Raw genomic sequence first — 21,960 nt, 5'->3', positions numbered from 1 at the left:
TCTGTGGTATCTTGTTTTGATTGAAACATTTTTATTTTGATTGAAGGAGAAGTAATATGGAAATAACACTGTAGTTAGGACTAGACAAATTGGTTTCATCTTCTGCCAAGTTCTCACTAGCTCTATGACCTTGAGTAAAGGATTTAAGCTTTCTAATCTGTGATCTGATCTGGAAAAATGGGGATAATATCAGCTATCTCACCAGGATGTTGTGGGATATAAATGGGAGAAATATCTTAGAGAACTTAGCAACCATAAAGAATTAGAGAAATGTAAGATGTTATTCATTTGATAGAAATAATAAATACTTTGAGGAACATATGTGCAGTAAGTAAGATTGCGTTAGCTATATCTACTAAAAGGTGTAGTGTAAGGTGATAACTTACCTGAATTTTAAGCCTGGTGTTTTGATAGAAAAAAAAAAATACTCAGTTTTTCTAAATGGATGATCCGGATCTACCAAACGTAGTCAAGTATCCTGACTAAGTCATGCGTATTAGGGGAGGGAATAGCTGAGAAGCAAACCACTGTGTGGCTTGTCAGTATTACAAGCCTAGACCACAGGTGGATGGATCTGGTTGGACAGAATTAGGGACACCGGGCTTTCAGTCTGAGCCCCTGGCAAGGTTGGGAATTTGGAGCTGGGTGCTCCTGAGACCAGGATGGGGAGTACTATACAGTCCCTATGGACGTGGACATCATTTCTCACCTGAAGGACCACCCCCACCCGTCAACACCCTTACAAGACTCTGGTCTTCAGTAGAGTCGAGTGTGGATCCTGTTTTCCTGCTGTCCTGTTAAGTCGAGATTGAAGAAGTACATGGTTGACATGTCCTTATACTGCATGCACATTAAAAAATACAACTTTGAAGCTCCTTGAAGACAAAAGGTCATGGTTGAGTAGGAGCTAAGCCCCATTGCTGTTGGTGAAAGAGGGCACAATGACGAGATGAAAACAGCCAAAAGGGTGAGCCTGCAGAAGTTCCGCTGTCATAGGCGCTGTGCTGCGCTACGCTGGGGGGAACGCGCCCAGGCTGTGCGGCCTATGGGGCAGGGACTGGAGAGGCTGCTGTCAGCAAGGTGGCGGCCCATGCTCTTCGATGTGGGATTTTCCCCCAAAGTGTTTTTCGATACCTTCTCTTGAGTGGCAGAACCTTCGTGCATAACACAGCACAACCCAACAATAAACACCGCGATTCCCTGGGCCCCAGAATCGTGTTTTGCGGGTGAACCTGCCTGCAGAAACTCCATTCTTTACCTGTCCCCTGCTCTGAGCGCCAGCTTTATTAGTTTGATGATACGCAGCTTTCTGGGTAGATGCTTACAGACTTCTCCATGGACACCTGTGTGCATATGCTTGAATTTCATCTGTCTTTCAGTGACTTTAACTTATACAAATCACAGCTCTCATTTTGTATCTTTCTTCTGTGATTTACAAAGTCTCCAGCTTGGTGGGGACTCCATTGTTGCAGATCAGGTCTGAAATGGCTCAGGGTGCCCATAACTGACATTTCTGTCATGGCGTGTGCCTGTGATAGGAATGGTCTTAACTGTTTATATCCCTGAAAGAAATTGGGTTAAAAAGAGCAAGAATATTTGCAAATAGGCTCTACTTGTCACCAACAGTGAACTGAAGTAACAACCGAATGTGCAGTAGAATGGAGAAAGATACAGTCATCAGTATCTGTGTGTCTTTTTGTTATTCTTAGGACCTTTTTAAAGTCGGTCAACAAAAGAGCATTTGCTTTGTCTTTCTCCATTAGCCAGGGCACAAACTCTACAAAGACAGGCACAAGGAAATGCTAATAAATCAGGTAAATACTAAAATTTAATATTTCTTCTCTTTTCAGTACTGCATTTTTTTCTTCCAGGTTTAAAGTTTTTCATTAAGCATGGCCTTGAACCCTGGAGAAAGTGCAGCTCTGTTTTAGAGTACCTGCAAAAAATCATTTCCTCTATGCATCATTTGGACGATTAGAACTATGCAAGTATGTACTTTGCAAAGAAACAGCCTTTAATTAATTGTGTGGACTGTCACTTTGAGAGATAATGGGAAAGGGAAAAAGAAAGAGAAGCTCTATTTTCCATTTTTGGACAGTTTTAATTCATGTGTGTATTTACTACAAAGAGATTATTTTAAGCACGAAGTTTACTGGTAATTTATTATTAACTTCTCTCTAGATCTGAACAAGTCTTTATCAATGTATTTGGAGCCCTGAGTTATACAAACTTTCAGTGAGTATATTGTTCTAAACTTGAAAGGAGTCATTCACAGCAGCACTGGACTGGTCAGTTAGCAGATCTTTAAAAGGGTTTTGACAGGGATATACTTCTTGTATTTCCTCTGTTTTTCCCACCTTGATTTCATGCGCGAGGGTGGTGATTGATTTCCCCAGGGCGCCGTGCCATCCAGTGTGGACGAGGTGCTGGGGAAGTAGTTCCTTGCTTTCCTTTTCTCCCCCAGCCCTGCCTCTGTCCGTGGCTCATGCATCTGCCGGTGCTCCCTGGCAGCAGAGCACTTTGCTTAGCTGTGCCGGTTACCTGGCTGCTCTTCTTGTCCTGTCCACATGTGGGTATGCTGATCCGTGTGAAACCAGCGTCGAAGTCTAAGCCTATCTCGGCCAGGAAGTGCCTGGCTTCCCAGATATTCTCAGAGCAAGAGTGCAGGGGCTAAATCTCTTCCTTCCTTTCTGCCCTCTATTCCCTGACACCTATGGCCAAGGGAATGTTTGAAACTCACTAATCTGTGACACTTTGCTTTGTTAATAAATTCTATAGAGACCAAATTTTATGTTAAAACATCTGTAGGCCCGTCATTATGGAGTGATCGATCCTATTAGTGGAGCAGATTGCCATATGAATCATTAGAAATGTACACGTGGTGCAGGTCCTTGCTCTGTTTACTAGCTGGGACATCGGGCAGGTTACTTGGTCTCAGTTCACTTCAGTTTGCTCTTTTGTGAAATAGAGATAATAGTGCTAACTACATAGGGTTACTGTGAAGATTGAAAAGTGAATGATCGTAAAGCACTGAGAGCGTGGCTGACATAGCCTGAGCACTAAATAAGTGCTTACTCTTGTTTTTAATACTATTATCATCATCATTTGTAGTAATTCCAGGTCACGTGAGGACTTTTGTTTCTCTCTGAAGGGTAGAAATTTTAGCATGAGTGTCAAGAAAGGGAGAGTGGGAGAGAGAAAAAGCACAGGGGTTCCAACTGAAGGAGCTTCCGTTTTAAAGAGGCGAGAATGTGGGCAGGAGGCCGTTCCCTGGGGGCACTTGTATCCGTGTGGAGGTGGCCAGGCTCATGCTTGATGCAGCTGCGTTACATACACCCGCACACGCGTATGCGCTTGATGAATGCCTTAGGGTTTACTTTTGAGGGTTTTTAAACGTCTCTGGGACGGTGTTGGAATGTGTGTGTTGTCCTTCTTCTAAGAGTGTAATTAGAAGTTATCTTTGTGTACCTTATTAGCAGCTCTTCCCTCTAATCCCACTTTTCTTACAGCACTTGCCTAAATCACAGAAATGTGTTTTGCTGTGATGAGGTCGGTGGTGCTACAAGTGCTGGGTTGTGCAGATGTCCCTGGAGTTCAGGTTTTGGTGTTTTCGTTCTTCTTTGCTCATTAAACTAAGAGTTTACAATAATCATTTGCAGTTTGAAAGGAACGTGGATTTTAAACCAGGTTATCATGGGAGTTCTACCACTAAAAATCTGCTAACCTGTTTCCAAATAGTTTCTGAGTGGCTTTTAGGAGATAAAAATGAGTCAATTTTATATATGTTCTAGATGCTTAGAAGAAAAAACCAATTGGAGAAATACAGCCTACTAGAAAAATGTATAAGAAATACAAAAGATAAGAATAAGTAATTCCCAGAAGAAATAGTACACACAGTCATAAACACAAAAACCTTTTCAGTCTTTATACTAATCAAAAAATGAAAAGAAAACCAGCATTTTTTAACCTAGCAAACTGAAAAAAAATATTTTCTAAAATTAACCTTTTAGTTCATTTCTTCTCTCTATGATATTTTATTTTTAGTTTACAGTTGGCCATAAGACTTAACATTAGAATCTTTTGAAATTGAATGTTAATTTGAAATTAACATTAGAAACATTTTGAAAATACTTTGGGGAAAGATATCAGGGCAATGGTAGAGCAATGTGTAGTCTGATGGGGGGTATCCAGCCTCTTTCTAAAATGTTGCCTTTAAGCTTCAGCTCATCACAATTTCCTGGGAGGTCCTGGTTTGCAGCAGAGCCAGTGTCACTTATCCCTGTGCCATGTGCGCGTGTGAGGTGTGTGTGCAGCCGCTGAGCACCTCCTTGGGGGCTCTTTCCCCAGGAGGGGGTCTGCAGGAAGGGGTGGTTAGAAAGGAGTATCCATCAGTCTTTGCTATGCAGGGGTTGTTGATCACTCCTTCTACCGGGAGGTAAATCAAAGGGAGTGAAAGGCAGTTCTTGGGGGTTGGGGGCGACCTCAACTTTTATGGGGAAATAATCTTCAGCTTTAAAGACTACAGGAGGCGAGGTTATTTATATGTTTTGCACATGGATGGCGTCCTTGTGTCCAGCCAGCCAGTTACTGCTCCCTCTCCTGACACTTGCTGGCTCTGTTCTCGTTCTTCCCTCTGGTTCGCAACTGTACACATGAGTCCAGTCTATTCGTTTTAGCTCTTTTCACAGTAGTTTTTAGTTAAAAATTCTGAGATCTGAGAGATCTGGGGTTTTTTGTTTGTTTGTTTGTTTGTTTTTTTGCGTTATGCGGGCCTCTCACTGCTGTGGCCTCTCCCATTGCGGAGCACGGGCTCCGGACGCGCAGGCTCAGTGGCCATGGCTCACGGGCCTAGCTGCTCCGCGGCATGTGGGATATTCCCGGACCGGGGCACGAACCCGTGTCCCCTGCATCGGCAGGCGGACCCTCAACCACTGCGCCACCAGGGAAGCCCGAGAGATCTGTTTTCACTTTTCTTACTTTCTTTCCTTTTTTTTTTTTTTTTTTTTCACATTCTGCTACCTCCTAACTGTGTGACTGGACACTAAACATTTGATGTTTTTAGTCTCAGTTTCCTGAGCTGCAAAATGAGACAGTGGAATTAATAATCCCTGTGGTCTTTTGAGTTCTGTGAGTGTGACAGAGATTTTATCCAGTGCTTTGTGCTACAAGTGTGAGCCAGGTGAAAATACTTTTCCCGTGCATTCTGCCTCTGGAATCTTGGCACTGCGGTGGCTAATCTTCCCATCTGAAGTCTTCATTCTAATTCAAAGCAGCATCTTCTGTTAATCTTTGAGGTGTCTGTACTTCTCTCATTGGAGGTACAGATTACTTTGATATTGTAATTGCAATTAGGTGAAAATGCTTATTTTAGAGTAATTAGGGCGCATAGACTTAAAGCGTGTGGCAGGCAGTGTGGACGAGTGCTTTCTCTCCTTACAGGGGTGGTATTGTACTTCCCAGTGCTTGAGGTGATCTAAACAAGGGAATTCATTTTACTAGAGGCCTGGTCTCTTCAGCCCAGCACTGCTCATTATCTTACCCTCTTCAAAGAAGCTGCCCAACGGTGCTTCGGCAGAAACATAGTCTGATTTAGGCGCAGCTCAGAGGGGCCGGGTTCTCAAGCTGCATCTGAGAAGCTGTCCTTTTCACTTGTCCTGTGGGCTAGCAGTGAGTCCATGTGTGGAGAGAGAAGAGGAATGCTCTCTCCTCTCTGCTGGAAGGTAGGTGGCCATACGTTTGAGGACATGGGTGGGTATGAGGCCATACGTGTATGGACATGGGTGGGGATGAGGCTCGGTCAGGGCTGTTTCAGCCTTCTGTGGCCTTCGGGAGAAGGGGGAAACTTTCTGCACTGCCTTCAGCTTTTTATAGATGTGAAATTTTAGGTAATTTTTATCTTATAGTCAAGATAGGATTCAGCTTCTGGAATTACTGTGAATTGTATAGGTGTGTATCTGGAACATTACATGAAAGGTGAAGCACAAGGACGGGGGCTGCAGGCACCAGGCACGCCGGAATCCTCCCGTTTGGGACCCTTGGCAGTGGCCCTGCCGCCTGGCTCGACAGCCTGAAACCTACATCCCAAGTCCACCTCCAGACACTGCTTCCAAGAGGCAGCGGCGCCCACATGAGGCTGGAGAAGGCCCCGGCCCTGTGTCCTGCCTCCCCCCCGAGCTCTGGGCTGTCCTAAAGTTACAGGACCTTCTGCATTTGGGTCACTTGGTTAAAACCAGAAGGACTGTTTAATCTGTGAGATACCCTGTCATGCAAAGTGACTAAATCAATTTGGTTTAAAACGAGTCTCTCATGGTCTTTTTATTGCTTTGTGGGGCTCTGACACGCGCTGGTGGGCCCCAGGTGGAGGAAGTGGTTTCCCAGGGCACAGTCGTGGGAGCCCCGGGTTCTAGTCCTGGCTTCCCCTCTCGTGGGTGCCACCAGGCGGGCCCCTAACCTCCACGGGCCTCCCTAACTCCCGTGCCAAGGGGCTGCCTGCCTTCCCGGTGAGTTCCTGGAAGAATAAGACAGAAAATATTTCTGTGTCTTGAAAGTGTTAAAGCTGTGGTGCTTACTTCCAGCTGTACAACGTTTAATGTGAAATGGAGACTGTCTTCATAACCATGTGCAAAACCGAATTGAAAAGAGTCCCGGTTGGGGTGCTGGCTCTCCAGTGAAGGCGTCCCCTGTCACGAGGCCTGAGCCCAGGCTGGAGTCGGTCCCAGATGAGTTGTGTTCGTCGTGAGTCGGACATTTAGGCCGTCAGCTCCTCGGGTTCCAGGAGTCGAGAGTCAGATGTCGTGTTGGCTGTGGCTCTCAGTTGCCGTGACGTTGTGGTTTTCCATCTGGGGGAGGTGCTGTGCGACCAGCCCGTCCTCCTAGAGGGGCTTCGGTGCAGGGGTCTGGGGGCCGGGGACGGGGGGGCCAGGGGCCTCGCGCTGCCGCGGTTCCCACATTGTGCGGCCGGCCCTATCACTTGGGAGACCTGGCAAGGAAGTGAGGAGGAAGCAGGTGCCACTGCTGGGGCAGAATGTTCCAGCCTGGCTGGAAAGTTTGAGGAGGGCCTGGGTGAGAAGAGCAAGACCTATTGACAGGGCTCAGCCCTGGGCAGGCCTGTTTCACATCAGCCTCTGAATAGTCACAGCCCCTCCCCACGGTCTCACCTCTGCCTTCTTGTTTTTAAACATTCTCGGCAACGGTGGTGGAGCACAGAGCATTTTAACTTTTTATTCCAAGAGAAAAAGTAAAACTGTGAAAAGTGCAGTGTTGCCTGCTTCAGAGTGACACCACCACCACCAAGAGCAAAACAAAATGTACTTTCTAGGGCTGTCCGACCTACTGTAACATTATTATTATTGTTGTAAATGCTTTTTCTGTTAAGCTGTTTTCAGAATTAATTATAGGACTATTGATTATCCTCAGGTTTCTGATGGCCCTGTAGATGGACCTGGCTTGTCGGGGTGTGAACTGTTCAGCTCTCTTATCTGGCTTACTTTGCATGTTGGGTGTGTAAAGCCACACAGTTGTGCATGTATCCTGAGATTGAGAGGAAAAGGAGTGTGCCAGACCATTTCTCTTCTTCTCCACGTGAGTCTGTAAACCAGAATAGTTATGTCAACACGTCAGAAGAAAATTTGACGGGGGTTTTGATGAACCACAAAATGTATCCCTTGTTGCCCTCGCCTTGTCATCCTGCCTGGATTCACGCGTGACTTCTGCGTTAGCGCAGCAAGCGCCCTCGCGGCAGCCCTCTCATCTTCAGGACCCATAGGGTGTCTCCAGTTCCAGCTCTGAGTCAGGCAATGATAGGAATAAAACCTGCTTTCTTTTTCTTTTTCCCGGAATATCTGGTAGGAACGTTTGGAGCTCAAAGGGATATTTTAAGCTTTTACAAACTGAGGAAACCAAAGAAAATCCAAATATTCCCAACCAGTTTTGAGCACACAAGTTTCCAGTAGTTGGAGCCTCTCGTTTTTATGTTAAGTCTGGATGGGATAGAGGGGACTTGCCCAGGCTGAAAGCAGAAGGGCAGGTACAGGATTGATTGTGAAATAGCCACCCAGCTCATTTTCTGAGCAGGGCTGGTGATGTTCTGCCGTATCTCTAGAACCCTGATTTTGTGCCTCGTGGCCTCTTAACAGTTTAATTAGATGGCTCTCACACTTTCTTTCCCTAAAAGTGGAGCATGAGGTATTTTACCTAGAACCTCCACCCTCACCTAGACATTTTTAAAGAATTTTTAAAAATGAGCTGAGAATCTCTGTGTTTAGTCAGACACCGTCATCTTAACGTAGAGATTAACTGCATGATTTAAGATGCGTACAAATGAAGTTCCCATTATTTCATAAAAAGTAAGCACCTCGCTTTTACTGAACTCCACGTGCGCATGCGCTTGCACGTGTATTCAGGGCTAACACCAACGCCATCATGTCTACGGCCCGCCCCCAACCCACCTTCAAACCCCAAACCCTTTCTGAGGTGACTTTCCAGACCCTTGGGCTCGAAGCCAAGGCCACCAGTGCCTGGAGGGCCTCCCCTGAGGGCCCACACCTCCTCCTCTCCCCGTGGCAGCTCTTTCCAGTGGTGTCAACACCGCTGTGCTCTCAGCCTCCTCCCCGCACTCGCCCTGCCTTCTCCCCAGGCCCCGCAGCTCCTGTCTCATCCCTGCTCCAGCGTCTCCTTCTGTACAGCACCCCCAGAAATAGATTCCTGTTTTATGTCCCAGGAGCACCAAGCCCTTCTGCTTGGCCGCACACGTGTTGCGTGTTTCACAGGGCTAGTAAGCGGCAAGACCTAAAGCAGATCCATCAGCTTTTGAAGCTTCCTGTTCTCCCTGTTGCCCCATGTGTCCCTGGATTTCAGTTTCTTTCCCTGTGCACGTGGTGATGCCAACGCCTTCCCACGCTCCTGTGGGCACAGACGAACGCCCGTCTATGGGAGGCTTAGTGGACGGCACAGCACCACTCCGTGTTTATGTCGGATGTTGTCTGAATTATTTTCATGTCGGTTGCCATGAGCCTTATTTAAGTTCCTAGAGCCTCTGAATGCTGTTTTCAAAACCCCTGGTCTTGGCCACGATGGGTCTGACCGTTGTTGATGTTCCTTGTCTTCCAGGACGGCTCCTACTTGGCCGAGTTCCTGCTGGAGAAGGGCTACGAGGTGAGTCCCCTATGAGCCGGCACAGGCCGACGGGATACCGCGGACACCGTGGCCTCCCGCTTCCTCTCTGCTGTCCTTCTGTGTGTGTTTCCACGGAAGCTCTGATAACAAGTCCAAATCAGGGGAAGAATGTGCCTCTTGGCTGGTTACAGCGCCAGCTCATTGTGCTGTTTATCTGCTGGCGCGCTGGCAGCCCCCCGCCCCCCATTCTTGCTGTTTCCCTGCTTTGCACGCTTCCCGCGTTCTCAGCTAAACCAGCAACCAGGTGGGCTGAACGCTGTACCGTCCTTAGGGTTAATTTATGATGTCATGTGTTACATAAAAAAGTCCCACTCACGGCAAAGTCACTTAATTCGGAAATTGCACAGAGCAGTAAAAACTAAGCTGCCCTGGCAAGGCTGCGTGCAAAGTTGACACTTGGAGGTGCTTGCTTTCCAGTCGGCAGCCAGAACTTCGTGCAAGCTGGAGCTTCTGCGTTTGCTGCTCTTGCCCTTGTCGTCCTTTTCTCCTTCTCGTCCTGCTCCTTACACGTTTTCTGCTTTCCTTGAAAGAAACAAGGGTTTTACATATTAAATGGATGTATCTTAGCATGTACATCTTACACTTTATAAGAACTGTTTTCGGATGTGCACATCTCTAGAAATCTCTGTGCTCCTCAGAAGACAGAAGCCTACGCAGTGGCACATGTTCTCTGGCCTGATTTGGGGGGTGTTTACCTTAATAATTTTGGACGCCATGTTTTTTCCAGTCGCAGGTACATTGTTTAAAAAATGCGCACCGTGGACAAATGCAAAAACAATAGCAAGGAATTTGGCATTTAAGCACCAACAGGATTTGAAGGACAGGAACCTAGTTTTCTTACTGTGATGCATGATCTTTTCTGTGAACTTTGACTTTTAGACTTTGATTAATAGCAGATATGATTAGACCTTCTGTGCCTTTATCTAATAATGGCTACTTCTACATCTTGTAATGATATCAAAAAAAGGCAAATGTAACTATGGAAATAGGCATGTACACATATGTTCATTTACATAGATTCCTATAATAATTGAGCAATCAATTCATATTCTGCAGAGCAGAGGATTTTAGAGTTACGTGTAGAATAGAAGTATTGGTTTTAGGTGAAGACTGATATTTATTCAGGCTGGACTAACTTGATGCTTTAATAATTCTAAAAGGAAAGGTTTGTGAGAGAGACGTACTTATCTTGTTTCAGATGTTGGAACAGGCTAAGAGTCGTTTGGAGGCTGGAGCGGGGTGAGTGATTTGGCTGTGTACCGAGCGAGCCAAGAGAAGGAGCTACCTGAGTGATGGTGATGGGTCAGGACATCTGACCCCCAAACACGGCCCCTTGGCACGTGAATATTTTAAGCTGACGGAGTTTGAAAAAATAGCAGAAGTTTCTCCTGTTTATTTGTCTTTGTTAGTTTAGTGTAGAGGAGGAGAACATTCTCCTCGACCCTCTTAAGGGTCCCTGGCTGGGTCTGAAAATTAAACTGAAAGCATACAGATGTATTTAATGTAAGTTTTCTGTGACATGGGAGGCTTCCTGAGAAAATGAGGATCCGAAGAGGCGGGTAAGCCCGAGTACTTGTGTGTTAGGTTAGGTGAGGCGGGACAGTGGTGGAGAAATGAGGTCCAGGGGTCTGCAGTAAGTGTAGGACTGGGCGTGGCTCAGCCAGGTCTGTTGGGTGGGATTCTTCCCAGCATCCCCTTGTCTTGGGACGTGAAGATGCTCCTTTCCTCCAGGTGTGGGGAGGGCACCTCCCACCTGGCTGCTTCAGGGGAGAAGGGTGAGGGGAAAGTCAGGGTGACCTTCGCGCTTCTGTCATTTTCGCAGACTCGTTCAGCTTAAAATATGCAGTGTGCCCAGACACCATGCCCTGGCTGGTGCGTCCTGAGCCCCCCACAGTCCCCGCAGCTCGGGAAGAGAGAGGCGGTGTGTCAGCAGGAGTGCTCAAGCTGGGTGGGTCCTGAGATGCACTTTCGAAGTGGACGCGGGGCACTGAGGCATCGGATGCGGATGTGGCTGGCCCCAAGGGAGAGGGAGCCGGCGAGCAGGTGTGAGGCGCCCGGGAGGAATGGGGACGGGGGTCTGTCTGGACGCGGTAGGCGGTCAGCTTCCTCAGGCATCAGGATGGCGATGTCAGTGTTCCTGGGGAGGGCCCGGAGGATGGCGTGCCCAGGAGGCAGAGCTCCATGTAGGCGGCCTGTTCAGGAATCGCCGGCCCCCTGAAGACGGGTCGTCATGCTCCTGAGTGGACCAGAGACTCAGGAATAAATCAGAATCTAGGCCAGCCAGCTGCGCTTCGGCTGTTTTCTTCCGCTGGCATCTGAAACTGTAAGAGCAGGTTGGATTCTGATAAAGACCATAGAAGGCCCACTCGGCAAATCACAGTTCGGGGGAGGGATGAGTCATTGAAACAGTGATTGGCAAGAGAGGAGAGGGCAGAAGGAAATACTCCCTGCAGTACAGGTGGAAGGTTCGGAGCTGCATGGCATGACCGGAAGTGATTCCTCCTTGGAGCACAGGGGAGTGTGAGTTTTGTAGGAATGGGGGCCGTGAGAGGGTGTTTATCTGTCCTGTCTTCAGTTTTCCTAGGCTGCTGTCTTCACTTTTAAGAGATTGAGGTAATTGGAGGGTCAGTTTATTAACTGGGATCTGATGATAGCACAGGCTTTTATCTTTTGGCGTTTAGGTCAAAGTAGATGTGAGAGTCATTTTTCGAAGAGGCTGCATTGCACAAATTCCAGAATTACCATCAGCAGCCCCTGGTTGCTCCAGAACACGAGCAAAATAAATAACAGGGTTAGAAAATTGCCTCCCGTGAGATGAGAGGGGACGCCCCTGTCCACATCTGAACCCAGAGGGCCAACGTCAGCAATTCTGGGCGAGCACCTCCTTCTGAGTCAGGGCTTCCCAGCGTTCAGCCTCAGAGCCGCCCGGGCCCCACCGAAGACGAGGTGGCTGAGTCCGGGGCCTTAGACCGGCCTTTCTAACAGCCCCCAGCTGTCGCGGTGGCTGCTTTCCCGGGTCCTGTGGTGTGAGAACCACTGCAACTAGAGGTTCAAATGAGCTCTTTTAATGCCAAGGTGAAGCTGAACAGCATTTCTTAAGGTATCTTAATTTGGGGTACCTTGGTTCCCTGAGCTCTCATATTATTTTGGATCTAGTCTTTGTGGACCAGAAATAACTGGAAACAACATACTTTGGGGTAGCAAAGTGTCGCTGGGAACAAATGAACACTAGGAGGAAGAGCTGCAGATTCTGAGGGCAGGCTTGACCCTGAGGCTGAGATCTTCCTGCATAAGAAAGGGGCAGGCTTCCCTGGCCGGCAGGGGTGAGGTCAGCCTTCGTGATGAGCACGGGGTGGGGTGGGGTGGGGGCGTGGACCCCGTGGACAGTCAGCTGCAGGGAAGCAGGTTGAGGAGCAGAGCCAGGTTGGCTGGGGAGTGACGAACGATGGGGCAGCGAAGGTGAACACACGCCTGTGCGTGGAGGTGACCTGGTGCAGTTAGTCAAAGCAGCAAAGTAAAGGTACGAAGAGCCTGGCTAACCTTGAAGCAGAGGGAGACGCTTGCGTGCGCCTTGGAAGGGCGCCTCACATGTTACAGGTTAACTGGTTATGCTTAAATGCCTCGTCTGACCACACACCTTAGATTTCTGAAGCTGCGGGGCCTGGTCACCTAATGTGTCCTCTGAAATCCGTGCATCTGATCATGTTCTTTTTTTTTTTTTTTTCCAATTCACGATATATTATGAACGTCATCCACGTCAAGGCATAGGACTACTTCATTTTTTGGCCATGCCACGCGACATGCGGGATCTTAGCTCCCTGACCAGGGATCGGACCCTTGCCCCCTGCATGGGGAGCACGAGCCTTAACCACTGGACCGTCAGGGAGGTCCCGTCTGATCATGTACTGAGTGAACAATGTAACGTAAGAAAGATGGATTGCTTCATCCCGGGTCCACTCCTCACTGAGAAGGGAGACCCTTTCAAGGTTTAAAGTTTTTAATGCTGCTGGTTTCTTGAATTTTGCTCCAGATTAAACATGGGGGGGGGGCATAAAGATAAAGAGAATGGATCTAACATGTGTTCATTATTTATAGAATGTCTGTAGGTATCATCTCATGATGAGGAGAGCCAAGAATTCTCAGCGTTTATAGAAAACCATCTTTATGGCTTTATGGATTTAATTCTACACATTGTTGAAATGCAGAGGGTTAATTCTCCTTTGTACCGTGTCAGGCCGCTCGGAGCAGGGAGGTGAGCGAGGCCATCCAGCTCGCGGTGGCGAGGCAGCCCCTGAGCTGGTTGCTGGACTGCGTCCTATCCTTTCCCGCCACTTGCTGGCTCCGCGGCCTCTCGGAGACTTAGATGATGAGTGCACGTGTCCCCAAGGTCGCCACCAAGGTCAGGTGAGACGCACGTGGACAGCAGTCCAGAGGAGCTCTGTGGGCCTGTGGAGCTTAGTCTTACAGGACTGGCGGGTGGCACAGTGCTTGGTGCTGACCGGCCGAGGGACACAGATTTTGTAGGAGGCCCTCGGTCCAGTCTGTTACTTGGCATCAGGAAAGGGCGGGCGTGTGACGTTGCCCGGGTCCCGGCTCTGCGCGTGCTCCTTCCCGTCGCCAGGGAAAGAGGAAGACCACAGGAGTGAAGCTTCCTGTGAAGGTGCCTCTGGTTTCAGGTGCCTTCCTAGCATCACTGTTAGCAGATAAGCCAACAATATACTTTTGTACTTATTTTGTGCAAAATACAAAGAGAAACCAGAAAAATGAAAGACAAAGTCAAACCCTTTAAAAGCTAGAATGTATCTGGGAATATGTGAGAAATCTATATTAATTAACTTGGTAACAATGACAACACAGCAAATCAGAATGTAAAATTAGAGAATAGGTAAATCGTGGGTTTCCCTTCCAGGAGAGGAACTGTAACCAGGGGGCCTCAGGAGAGCAGAAAAGAAATGGGGTGTACGGACTGTGCAGTCATCCCTGGGAGACTGTTTGTTAGAACTGGAGTTCCTGTGATTCCGTTCTTGATCTGTGGATCCTTTTTTCTGAGTTGTTGGTAATCCTATTGATAGAAGCCTGGGTGCAAAAAAGTCAAAGCTTTTTGTGGCTTTCGCTCTGAAACCATACTGAGTGTTGGCACGATGGGCTACGTCCACCTTTAACAGAACCACGTGCTGGTGGCGTGGTCTCAGGTAGCGTCCTCACCTGTAAGATGGGAGTCACGATACGAAGGTGGTTGTGAAGGTTCAGTGATTTAATGTCCACAGAGAACAGTGTCTGTGCACGGTCACTGCCATGTGTGTGCTGATGTGACCGACGTCATCTAGACTTTTCAGAAGCAGGTTGCATTAAACATCCCTGAGAGGCATCCTTGCCTCCAAGAGAAATCTAGACACTGAAGAATTTAAAATCCAGTGGTAATAATTTTCTGTTTTCTTGACTGTAATCAATCAATCAATCCATCAGTCAGCATTTCTGTGCATTTATACTGCCTAATCTGACTCTGGGTTTTGAAGTCAAACCAACTTTGTTCTGACATCGTGAGAACTTGAAATTTTCCTTTTCATCACTTAGTTAAATGGAACTTGAAATTTTTTTGTCAAAAATGCTCACTTCTGTTTAACACCTTAGTTTTTTAGAAATTTTGTTTTTGAACTGCTATAATTTAATAACGATTCTAATTAATTTTATCAGGAATCAAATTTAGCTCATTTATCTTTTCACTTTGGTTTCCTAACTCGTTTCTTTTTCTCCAAAAATCCTTATAAAAACAAACAAAAAATCCTGCCTACCTCCCTTCTGTAAAGAAAAAGCCGCTAATCTCACATTCTTAACTAGATCATCCAGTTTGCACACATTTTGGCTTGTCTTAAAGTTTGTATTTCACCTGTGTCAGAAGTAGACAGACTCAGCTTTCATTAGTTCTTAGAATAATACTTGCTGTCATGGATTAAGCATTTGGCAGGTCTTTCTTTCCCTGTATACACATACCAAAACTTGGGAGTGAGGGGAAATTAAAACACAGCTTTTTTTTTTTTTTTTTTGTATTAAAAAAAAGACCCCAAACTAGTGCTTAATGTGTTTGGTTATAAGTGTGACAGTAAAGTCCTATGTTATTTATTTGCTGTGACTTTGGGTAATCGTCTGATTTTCATACTGCATCCATCAATGTCATTGAATATTTTTATCAGTCCTTTATGTTGATATAAAATGTATATGTATATAGCATTTCTCTTTGTTCTGGGCTGTTGGGATATGTGACTTATCCAGAAGCCAGCAATCAAGAGAAAAAAATAGACTCAATCATATGATTATTTTTTCATTGTCAAAGCTAAATTATCTGTTTTTAGAACATATGAATTCCTCTCTATTCAAGGAAATCAAGCTCAGCTTACATCTGAGATCTCTGTATTTCAGAAATAACTTTGGTGGTAAACACCAGTTTTGATATGTATAGGTGTATATGTGAACTTGGTTTTTATTAAACGAAGTTTATTAAGTTTACAGAGTAGTTGAACTTTATAATTAACAACTTGAAAAACTGGAGACCATGAAGTTGAATTAATTCTAAGCTTAATGTAAGTATTATTCTCTCTACTTTTAAATTACGTAATGGATACGTAAACCCAAATTGCAATTTAATGTTTCCTAGATTTTACTGTTTGCCTCCCGAAATGTCAACCAAGTTTGTGACGTTCCTGTCTTAAAATATTTTCATGTTTACAAAATTTTCTTCGGTTTAGTTCTTTTGGAAAATAATGTGGTTTTAGCTCTTTGGCTAAAGTATCTAACCAACAGAATTATTAATTGTGGGTGTGTTGTATCCTTTGCAGAAGTCAGTTTCTCATGTATGCCATGTAAAGTGACGACGACATTTCTTTCTATTTGAAAGAAAGTCTTATGTGCTTATAATTTCCCCCCTGCACTTGGAATATTTGAGTCATGCCAAGGATTAGTTTTTGTTCGAAATAGACAGAAAACGATTGAGTTAAAATATGGAAGTGTATTCAGCTGCAAATGAAACTACCCAGCCTTAGAAGGAACGCTTCTAAAATGAGAGAAGGACTAAAACTGCCACCAGCAGCATGGGGACGTGGGCAGCCGGTGACATAAGCTGGTATTAGCACTGGCAGCACAAAGAAGGGAGTGAGACCAGGTCCTGAACAATGTCTCTAATGTGTCAGACACAAATAGTCTTTTCTTCAGCATCGGGCAGGTATGTGTTCTGGTTCCAATGACTTTTTTCCCTCACACTTGTCATGGTTAAGTCAAAGATAAAAATTAAAAACAAATCCTCCCTTCATTTGAGTTTCCTTCGTGCCGTAAATCTCTTAGGACGCAAGTCTTGGCCCTAACCTATGCTATTTAGATTCCTTAGCTTTTCCACACAGCTGCATAAAAGCAATGGCTCCCTGATTCTCTTGTGGACCCAGATACGTATTTATTTAAAGAATCGGTGCCAGATGCAAAGCTCGGAGGGCACTGGGCAGGGCTGGAGGCATCAGAGCCCTCTCCTCGTGCTCTGGGTTGAAGAGCGGTCCAGGCTGTGTGACCGATACGGCCTCGCCTGGTCTGTCTTCGGTTTCAAATTGAAGAGATATTTTTGTCAGCAGTAGGACCGTAAGTGTGTGTGTGTTTGGAAAAGGAGACATTTGAGTATCTACAACTAAGCACTCACTGTGAAGTCACGTCATTATCTAATTACTTTCGTCGGGATTGGCAGTAGAAACACTGGAGAGGGGTGGAGGGAGCTGCCAGTGGGCGGGGGCGGGGTGGGGGGAGAGTGAGCCGCAGAACTCCTGCTTATTTAAAATAAGGTCTTTAAATGACAGTTATATGATTTTTCACGAAGCTAAACATTAGCAGAATAACGTTGCTTACGAATCCTCACTGCACATTTATAACTTATTCTTATCCTTCCACACGATAAAAATGCAGGTCCATGGAATTGTACGGCGATCCAGTTCATTCAATACTGGTCGAATTGAACATCTGTATAAGAACCCCCAGGCTCATATTGAAGGAAGTAAGTCATTTTCTTTCTCTAAACTCTCTTTCTGTGTAACTTCCTATATTATGATAAGGTATTTTCAAATGTCATTTTTCTCAAAGCCCATCAAATTGCAGTTATTTACCCATGAGTTACCTGCATTGAATGCTATCTGCACGCTTTGAAAACCCTTCACTGCCTGCTGCCCTGGGCCATGGTGTCACCGCGGTTAGGCCGTCACGAGGGTACCATCAGGTGAGGCTGCTCGAGAGGCCAGAGCAGACAAGCCTTTGATCACCCGTCTCCAGGTGTCCCTGTGCCCTCGAGTCAGATCAGCTCCACACTCAGAGCCCTCCTCTGCTCTTCACGTTTGGTCTCATTTAATCAAGTCAAGCAGTCTTTGTACATTTATTTAATTTTAGAAATAATTGGTGAAGACAGGTCCAAAAGCAGATGGCAGTCAAAAATATATTTAAATTGCTTTACAGGCGGTTGTCAGTATTTGCAGTCGTTTGTTATTTTTGGTAACACAATTGCAGGGAGTATATCACACAGTTGCCGTGCTTTCTCATTTGACCTTGACAGCAGTTCCTGAGGTTGTGAATGAGACCATTTTACAGATGGAAGCAGAGAGAGGGTGTGACTTTATCAAGCTTCCATAACACGCGAAAGACAGAGCTGGGACGAGGACACAGGGTGTTTCCCGCCAGCGGGGATGATCCAGGTGGCTTGTATTCACCTCAGGGCCCTGAACATTGGAAGGTTTGGGCTAGTTGTGCAGGTAGTGATGTCATCAGGAAGATGACCTACTAGTACACTTTCCACCTTAATATTTAGGTCAGTCAGTGAATCCTCCGTGAAAATTATCATCGTTTTGTGCAAAGTGTAGAATGGTACTGCCATTGGACCTAGATGTAGGTCAGTATTATGTAAAATTAATGAAAGTATCCAGTTAGCAGGATGCCCATCTGCCTGTGTCACCTTCTTACACTAGTGAAGTCAGCGTGAGGATCTGCTTAGATCTGGGGTCAGAACAAGCTAGCTGTCCTTTAATCAGTTATGTATACGTCAGGCACGTCATGGATGGTTTAAGGACTAATGTTTACGAAGGACTGAAAAATCGCTACATACAAGTATCTGAGTAGAGCTGTCTTCACTACTGTCAACGTGTTAACATGTTTCGTTCGAGGGTATACGCATTATTTCCAGATTTTCTTTGTCTGAATCTCATGTGACATGTCTTACAGCCACCGGGGCGCCGTAAGATACGCTGATTGTGTAACATCTGTCATGATATTATGTTTTTTTAAAAAGCTCATCTGAGTTTTTACAAATCCTTTATAGACATAGCAACAAATGGGAATCTCTTTCTACTATTTAGTTTCTTTACATATGACAGTTACAGACTGCTACTCCAGAACCAATCTGGTTTTCAGACTTTCAGGATATACATTTCAGTGTTGCTGTGTTAAAAAATTGGGCCTACGTTGTTTCCTTCTATCTAATGGTATGTGTTTCAATCCTAAAGACATGAAACTGCACTATGGTGACCTCACCGACAGTACCTGCCTCGTGAAGATCATCAATGAAGTGAAGCCGACCGAGATCTACAACCTCGGGGCCCAGAGCCACGTCAAGGTGAGCCGTTTTCCTTATCGTGGTTCCTCTGGCTGTGTTCCTGAGTTCCGTATTTTACCCTTGTCCGTTGCTTCTTCACACAGTACGGCAGCCACTAATCCTGGTCCTCGAGTTTGATTCTTGGTATTAGTTTGGGTATTAATGAGTCCTTATAGAAATGCTAATACATTTTTTTTAAGTGTATTTTCTGTTATTGAACAATGTAGTAAAATCTTACTGCCGACATTAGAGTAAAAGTATTTATTTGTTTGGGGTTGATCTTACAGTCACGAACCTCACTTGGATGTATTTTCTGCCATTTCAACTCACATTGTGAATGAAGTGTTTTGTTCAAATGTTGGAAAATTAAGTCAATGAAACTTCTATTTTAGTATTAATTTTTGGTAGTGATGAGAAAATAGTAGTTTTGCGTGCCAACATGTCAAAATTAATGGAATTAACGTTTTCTTGTGAGCAGTAAAAGTTATTGGAAGAAAGACTCTTCTTAGCCTCTTGCGTCAGTGTGACCCAGCTCATGTTGATTTCTCTCCCTTTATTCAGACAGATTCTCTGGGGGTCCATCTACCTCTCCTTGGTTTTTCTTTCTAGAACAAATCGCAGTAAACCTGAGAAGCCAATCCCCAGGGTTCTGGCAATCTGCTTAGTTCAAGTTTTTGTTGCTGTATTATAGTGCTAACTTAGTGAGTGAACTGAAGCCAGGGATGATATGAGTTCTGCTTAGATACTTACTCAATCAGGATAGTTAGTAGAGCATAGAAATAAAAGCAAATGACTCTAAGTTAAAACAGCCCCTGCCCCCTGCCACCAAAAAACAAGGAACAGAAAATCTAGCAGCATTTTTTGCTGTTTAATGAGTGAATTCAGCACTCTTACTGCAGAAAGCATTTGAGGTGATTGGCTATTTCTCCACATCTCCAACTTTGGGTGGAATGGAAGCGATATGCCTGTTTTATATCTCTGCTAGTTTAAGGGAGAAATTATAAACTAGATCAAACGAAACCAAAGGTAGAACATAGTAAGAGAAGCAAGTGGAAAGCTCAGTCTTGTAGTTGATACCAAATTTAAAATTTGAGCGTGAACCCTCACAGTACATTTTTCTCTAAGATGGTAACTTTGGAGGATGGCGACAGATCAGCCAATACTGATACTTCTTATCTGTCTCTGCTGTCTTGGAAGGTAATTTTTTCCTTTCTTAATCTCCGAAGATTCTGTTCTGTATCCAGGCTTAAGCTTTGGGCTGTGGAAGGTGTCAGGGGCTTTAGGTTAGAAAAATAGGGCTATTTTTCGAAGTGATTCTAGATGTATTTTCCGTCTGAAAGGGTATTTCCTGCGTGCCGTGCCTTGAGCAGCCGTCCCCCCTTTCACGTAGAGAAGCAGTAACTGTCACTCCAGGCGTGGAGACTTTATCCTGGGCTGAGGCAGTTAGTCATCTTCCACGTTTTAATTTATCTAACTGCTTCTTGGTATCTCCAGGCAAAATAGAATGCTTTGGAATGAGTGCTGTTACTCAGTTTCCTTTAGATTAAGACGTTTCCTTTGTGACGGTAGACAGGTTATCGCCTCTAGAAGTCCTACACCGGCATAGTGGGAAGATGCAGGAAGTTTTATAAAGATTTATGTATAGAAGGCCTTGCCCTGACGTGTTAGTATTAAGTGAGTCAGTCTTCTCCTTTTTCCAAATCGTTCTGTGGTTCAAAAAGTCTGATATGCTTTCTGTACATGAAGTGGTGCTGACTGTGTCTGGTTATTACCCTAGGGTGGTGAGTACAGAATGCACAGGAGGTTGGGCCGATTCCTTCTGAGTGGCTCTGTATGTGAAGTTTACCTGGTTTTATTGTGTTATGCCAGCTTTGCCTAAAGGCCTGTTAATTGGCAGAAATGGTGCTTAATCGAAGATGAATTTTGGCTCATAAGATAATTTATCCCTTCAACAATATTTGCGTGCATGGTGGAGTGGAGGACCCAGGGATGCGTGAAACCCACCTCTGTCGTGGAGGGACTCCTTTCCCACGGGTGACAGAGGCTGGCGCTGATGTCTTTGGGTTTTTAGAGATGGGGTGAGAGAACTTCACTCCCACGAGATCGTGCATGGTGTCAGGGAGTAGGTTTGGGGTGGAAGCTTACAGACGTCGTTAGTGGGAACGGGTAGTTGAAATTGAGGTGACAATACAAGGCTGAGAGTCAGAAGAGAGAAGACTTGGGATGTGTTTGCAACATGATGAGCGTCCTAGGTTGCTTAGGTCTTGCCTAGGTCCTAAGCAAGAAGTCTGGTGGGAGAAATGGGAGGTGGGCAGCTAGGGAGGTGGGCTGTGTTTGGGCAGTCTCTACGTGTTTCTTTTTTAATTAGCCATTTTTTTAAGTGAAGTAGTTAATTTACAATGTTGTGTTAGTTTCAGGTGTATAGCAAAGTGATTCGATTGTATATATATTCTTTTTCAGATTCTTTTCCATTATAGGTTACTGTAAGGCATATGGTTCCCTGTGCTATACAGCAGTTTCTTCCTGTTTATCTATTTTATATATAGTAGTGTGTGTATGTTAATCCCTAACTCCTAATTTATCTTTCCCCCTGCCGCCCTGCTATCCCCTTTCGTAGCCATACATTTGTTTTCTGTGTCTGTGAGTCTATTTTTTTGTAAATAAGTTTATTTGTATCATTTTTTTAGATTCCACGTATAAGTGATATCATATGATATTTGTCTTTGGCCATCTTCACTTAATATGGTAATCTCTAGGACCATCCATGTTGCTGCAGATGGCATTATTTCTCTCTTTTATGGCTAAGTGATATTCCATTGTATATATGTACCACATCTTCGTTATCCATTTATCTGTCGATGGACACTTAGGTTGATTCCATGTCTTGACTATTGCAAATAGTGCTGCAGCGAACATCGGGGTTGCATGTATCTTTTCAAATTAGAGTTTTTGTCTTTTCCGGTTATATGTCCAGGAGTGGGATTGCTGGATCATGTGATAACCCTCTTTTTAGTTTTTTAAGGAACCTCCATACTGTTCTGCATAGTGGCTGCACCAGTTTACATTCCCATGACAGTGTAGGAGGGTTCCTTTTTCTCCACACCCTCTCCAGCGTTTATTATTTGTAGACTTTTTGATGATGGCCATTCTGATGGGTGTTTGCATCTCTAATATTTAGT

The 21,960-nt window shown here is 45.2% G+C and overlaps 1 protein-coding gene across 3 annotated transcripts in view; it reads left to right on the top strand.

The window, feature by feature from the left end:
- GMDS (GDP-mannose 4,6-dehydratase) overlaps positions 1 to 21,960 on the top strand; it is a 485,716-nt gene that overhangs the window by 70,788 nt on the left and 392,968 nt on the right. For 2 of the 3 annotated variants that reach the window (XM_027128223.1, XM_027128224.1), the window contains exons 2-4: positions 9,109 to 9,153; positions 17,113 to 17,200; positions 18,693 to 18,802. In XM_027128223.1, coding sequence (XP_026984024.1) covers positions 9,109 to 9,153; positions 17,113 to 17,200; positions 18,693 to 18,802 — 243 coding nt within the window. The remainder of the gene's footprint in view (positions 1 to 9,108; positions 9,154 to 17,112; positions 17,201 to 18,692; positions 18,803 to 21,960) is intronic. The other variant, XM_027128225.1, reaches the window with a different exon arrangement.

Source organism: Aethalodelphis obliquidens, unplaced genomic scaffold, assembly GCF_003676395.1.
Source record: "Aethalodelphis obliquidens isolate GAN/ISIS:26980383/991018 unplaced genomic scaffold, ASM367639v1 scaffold34, whole genome shotgun sequence".
Classification (NCBI taxonomy): Eukaryota; Metazoa; Chordata; class Mammalia; order Artiodactyla; family Delphinidae; genus Aethalodelphis; species Aethalodelphis obliquidens.
Note: the sequence above shows the minus strand (reverse complement) of the source record. Positions and strands in the feature narration are given on the sequence as shown.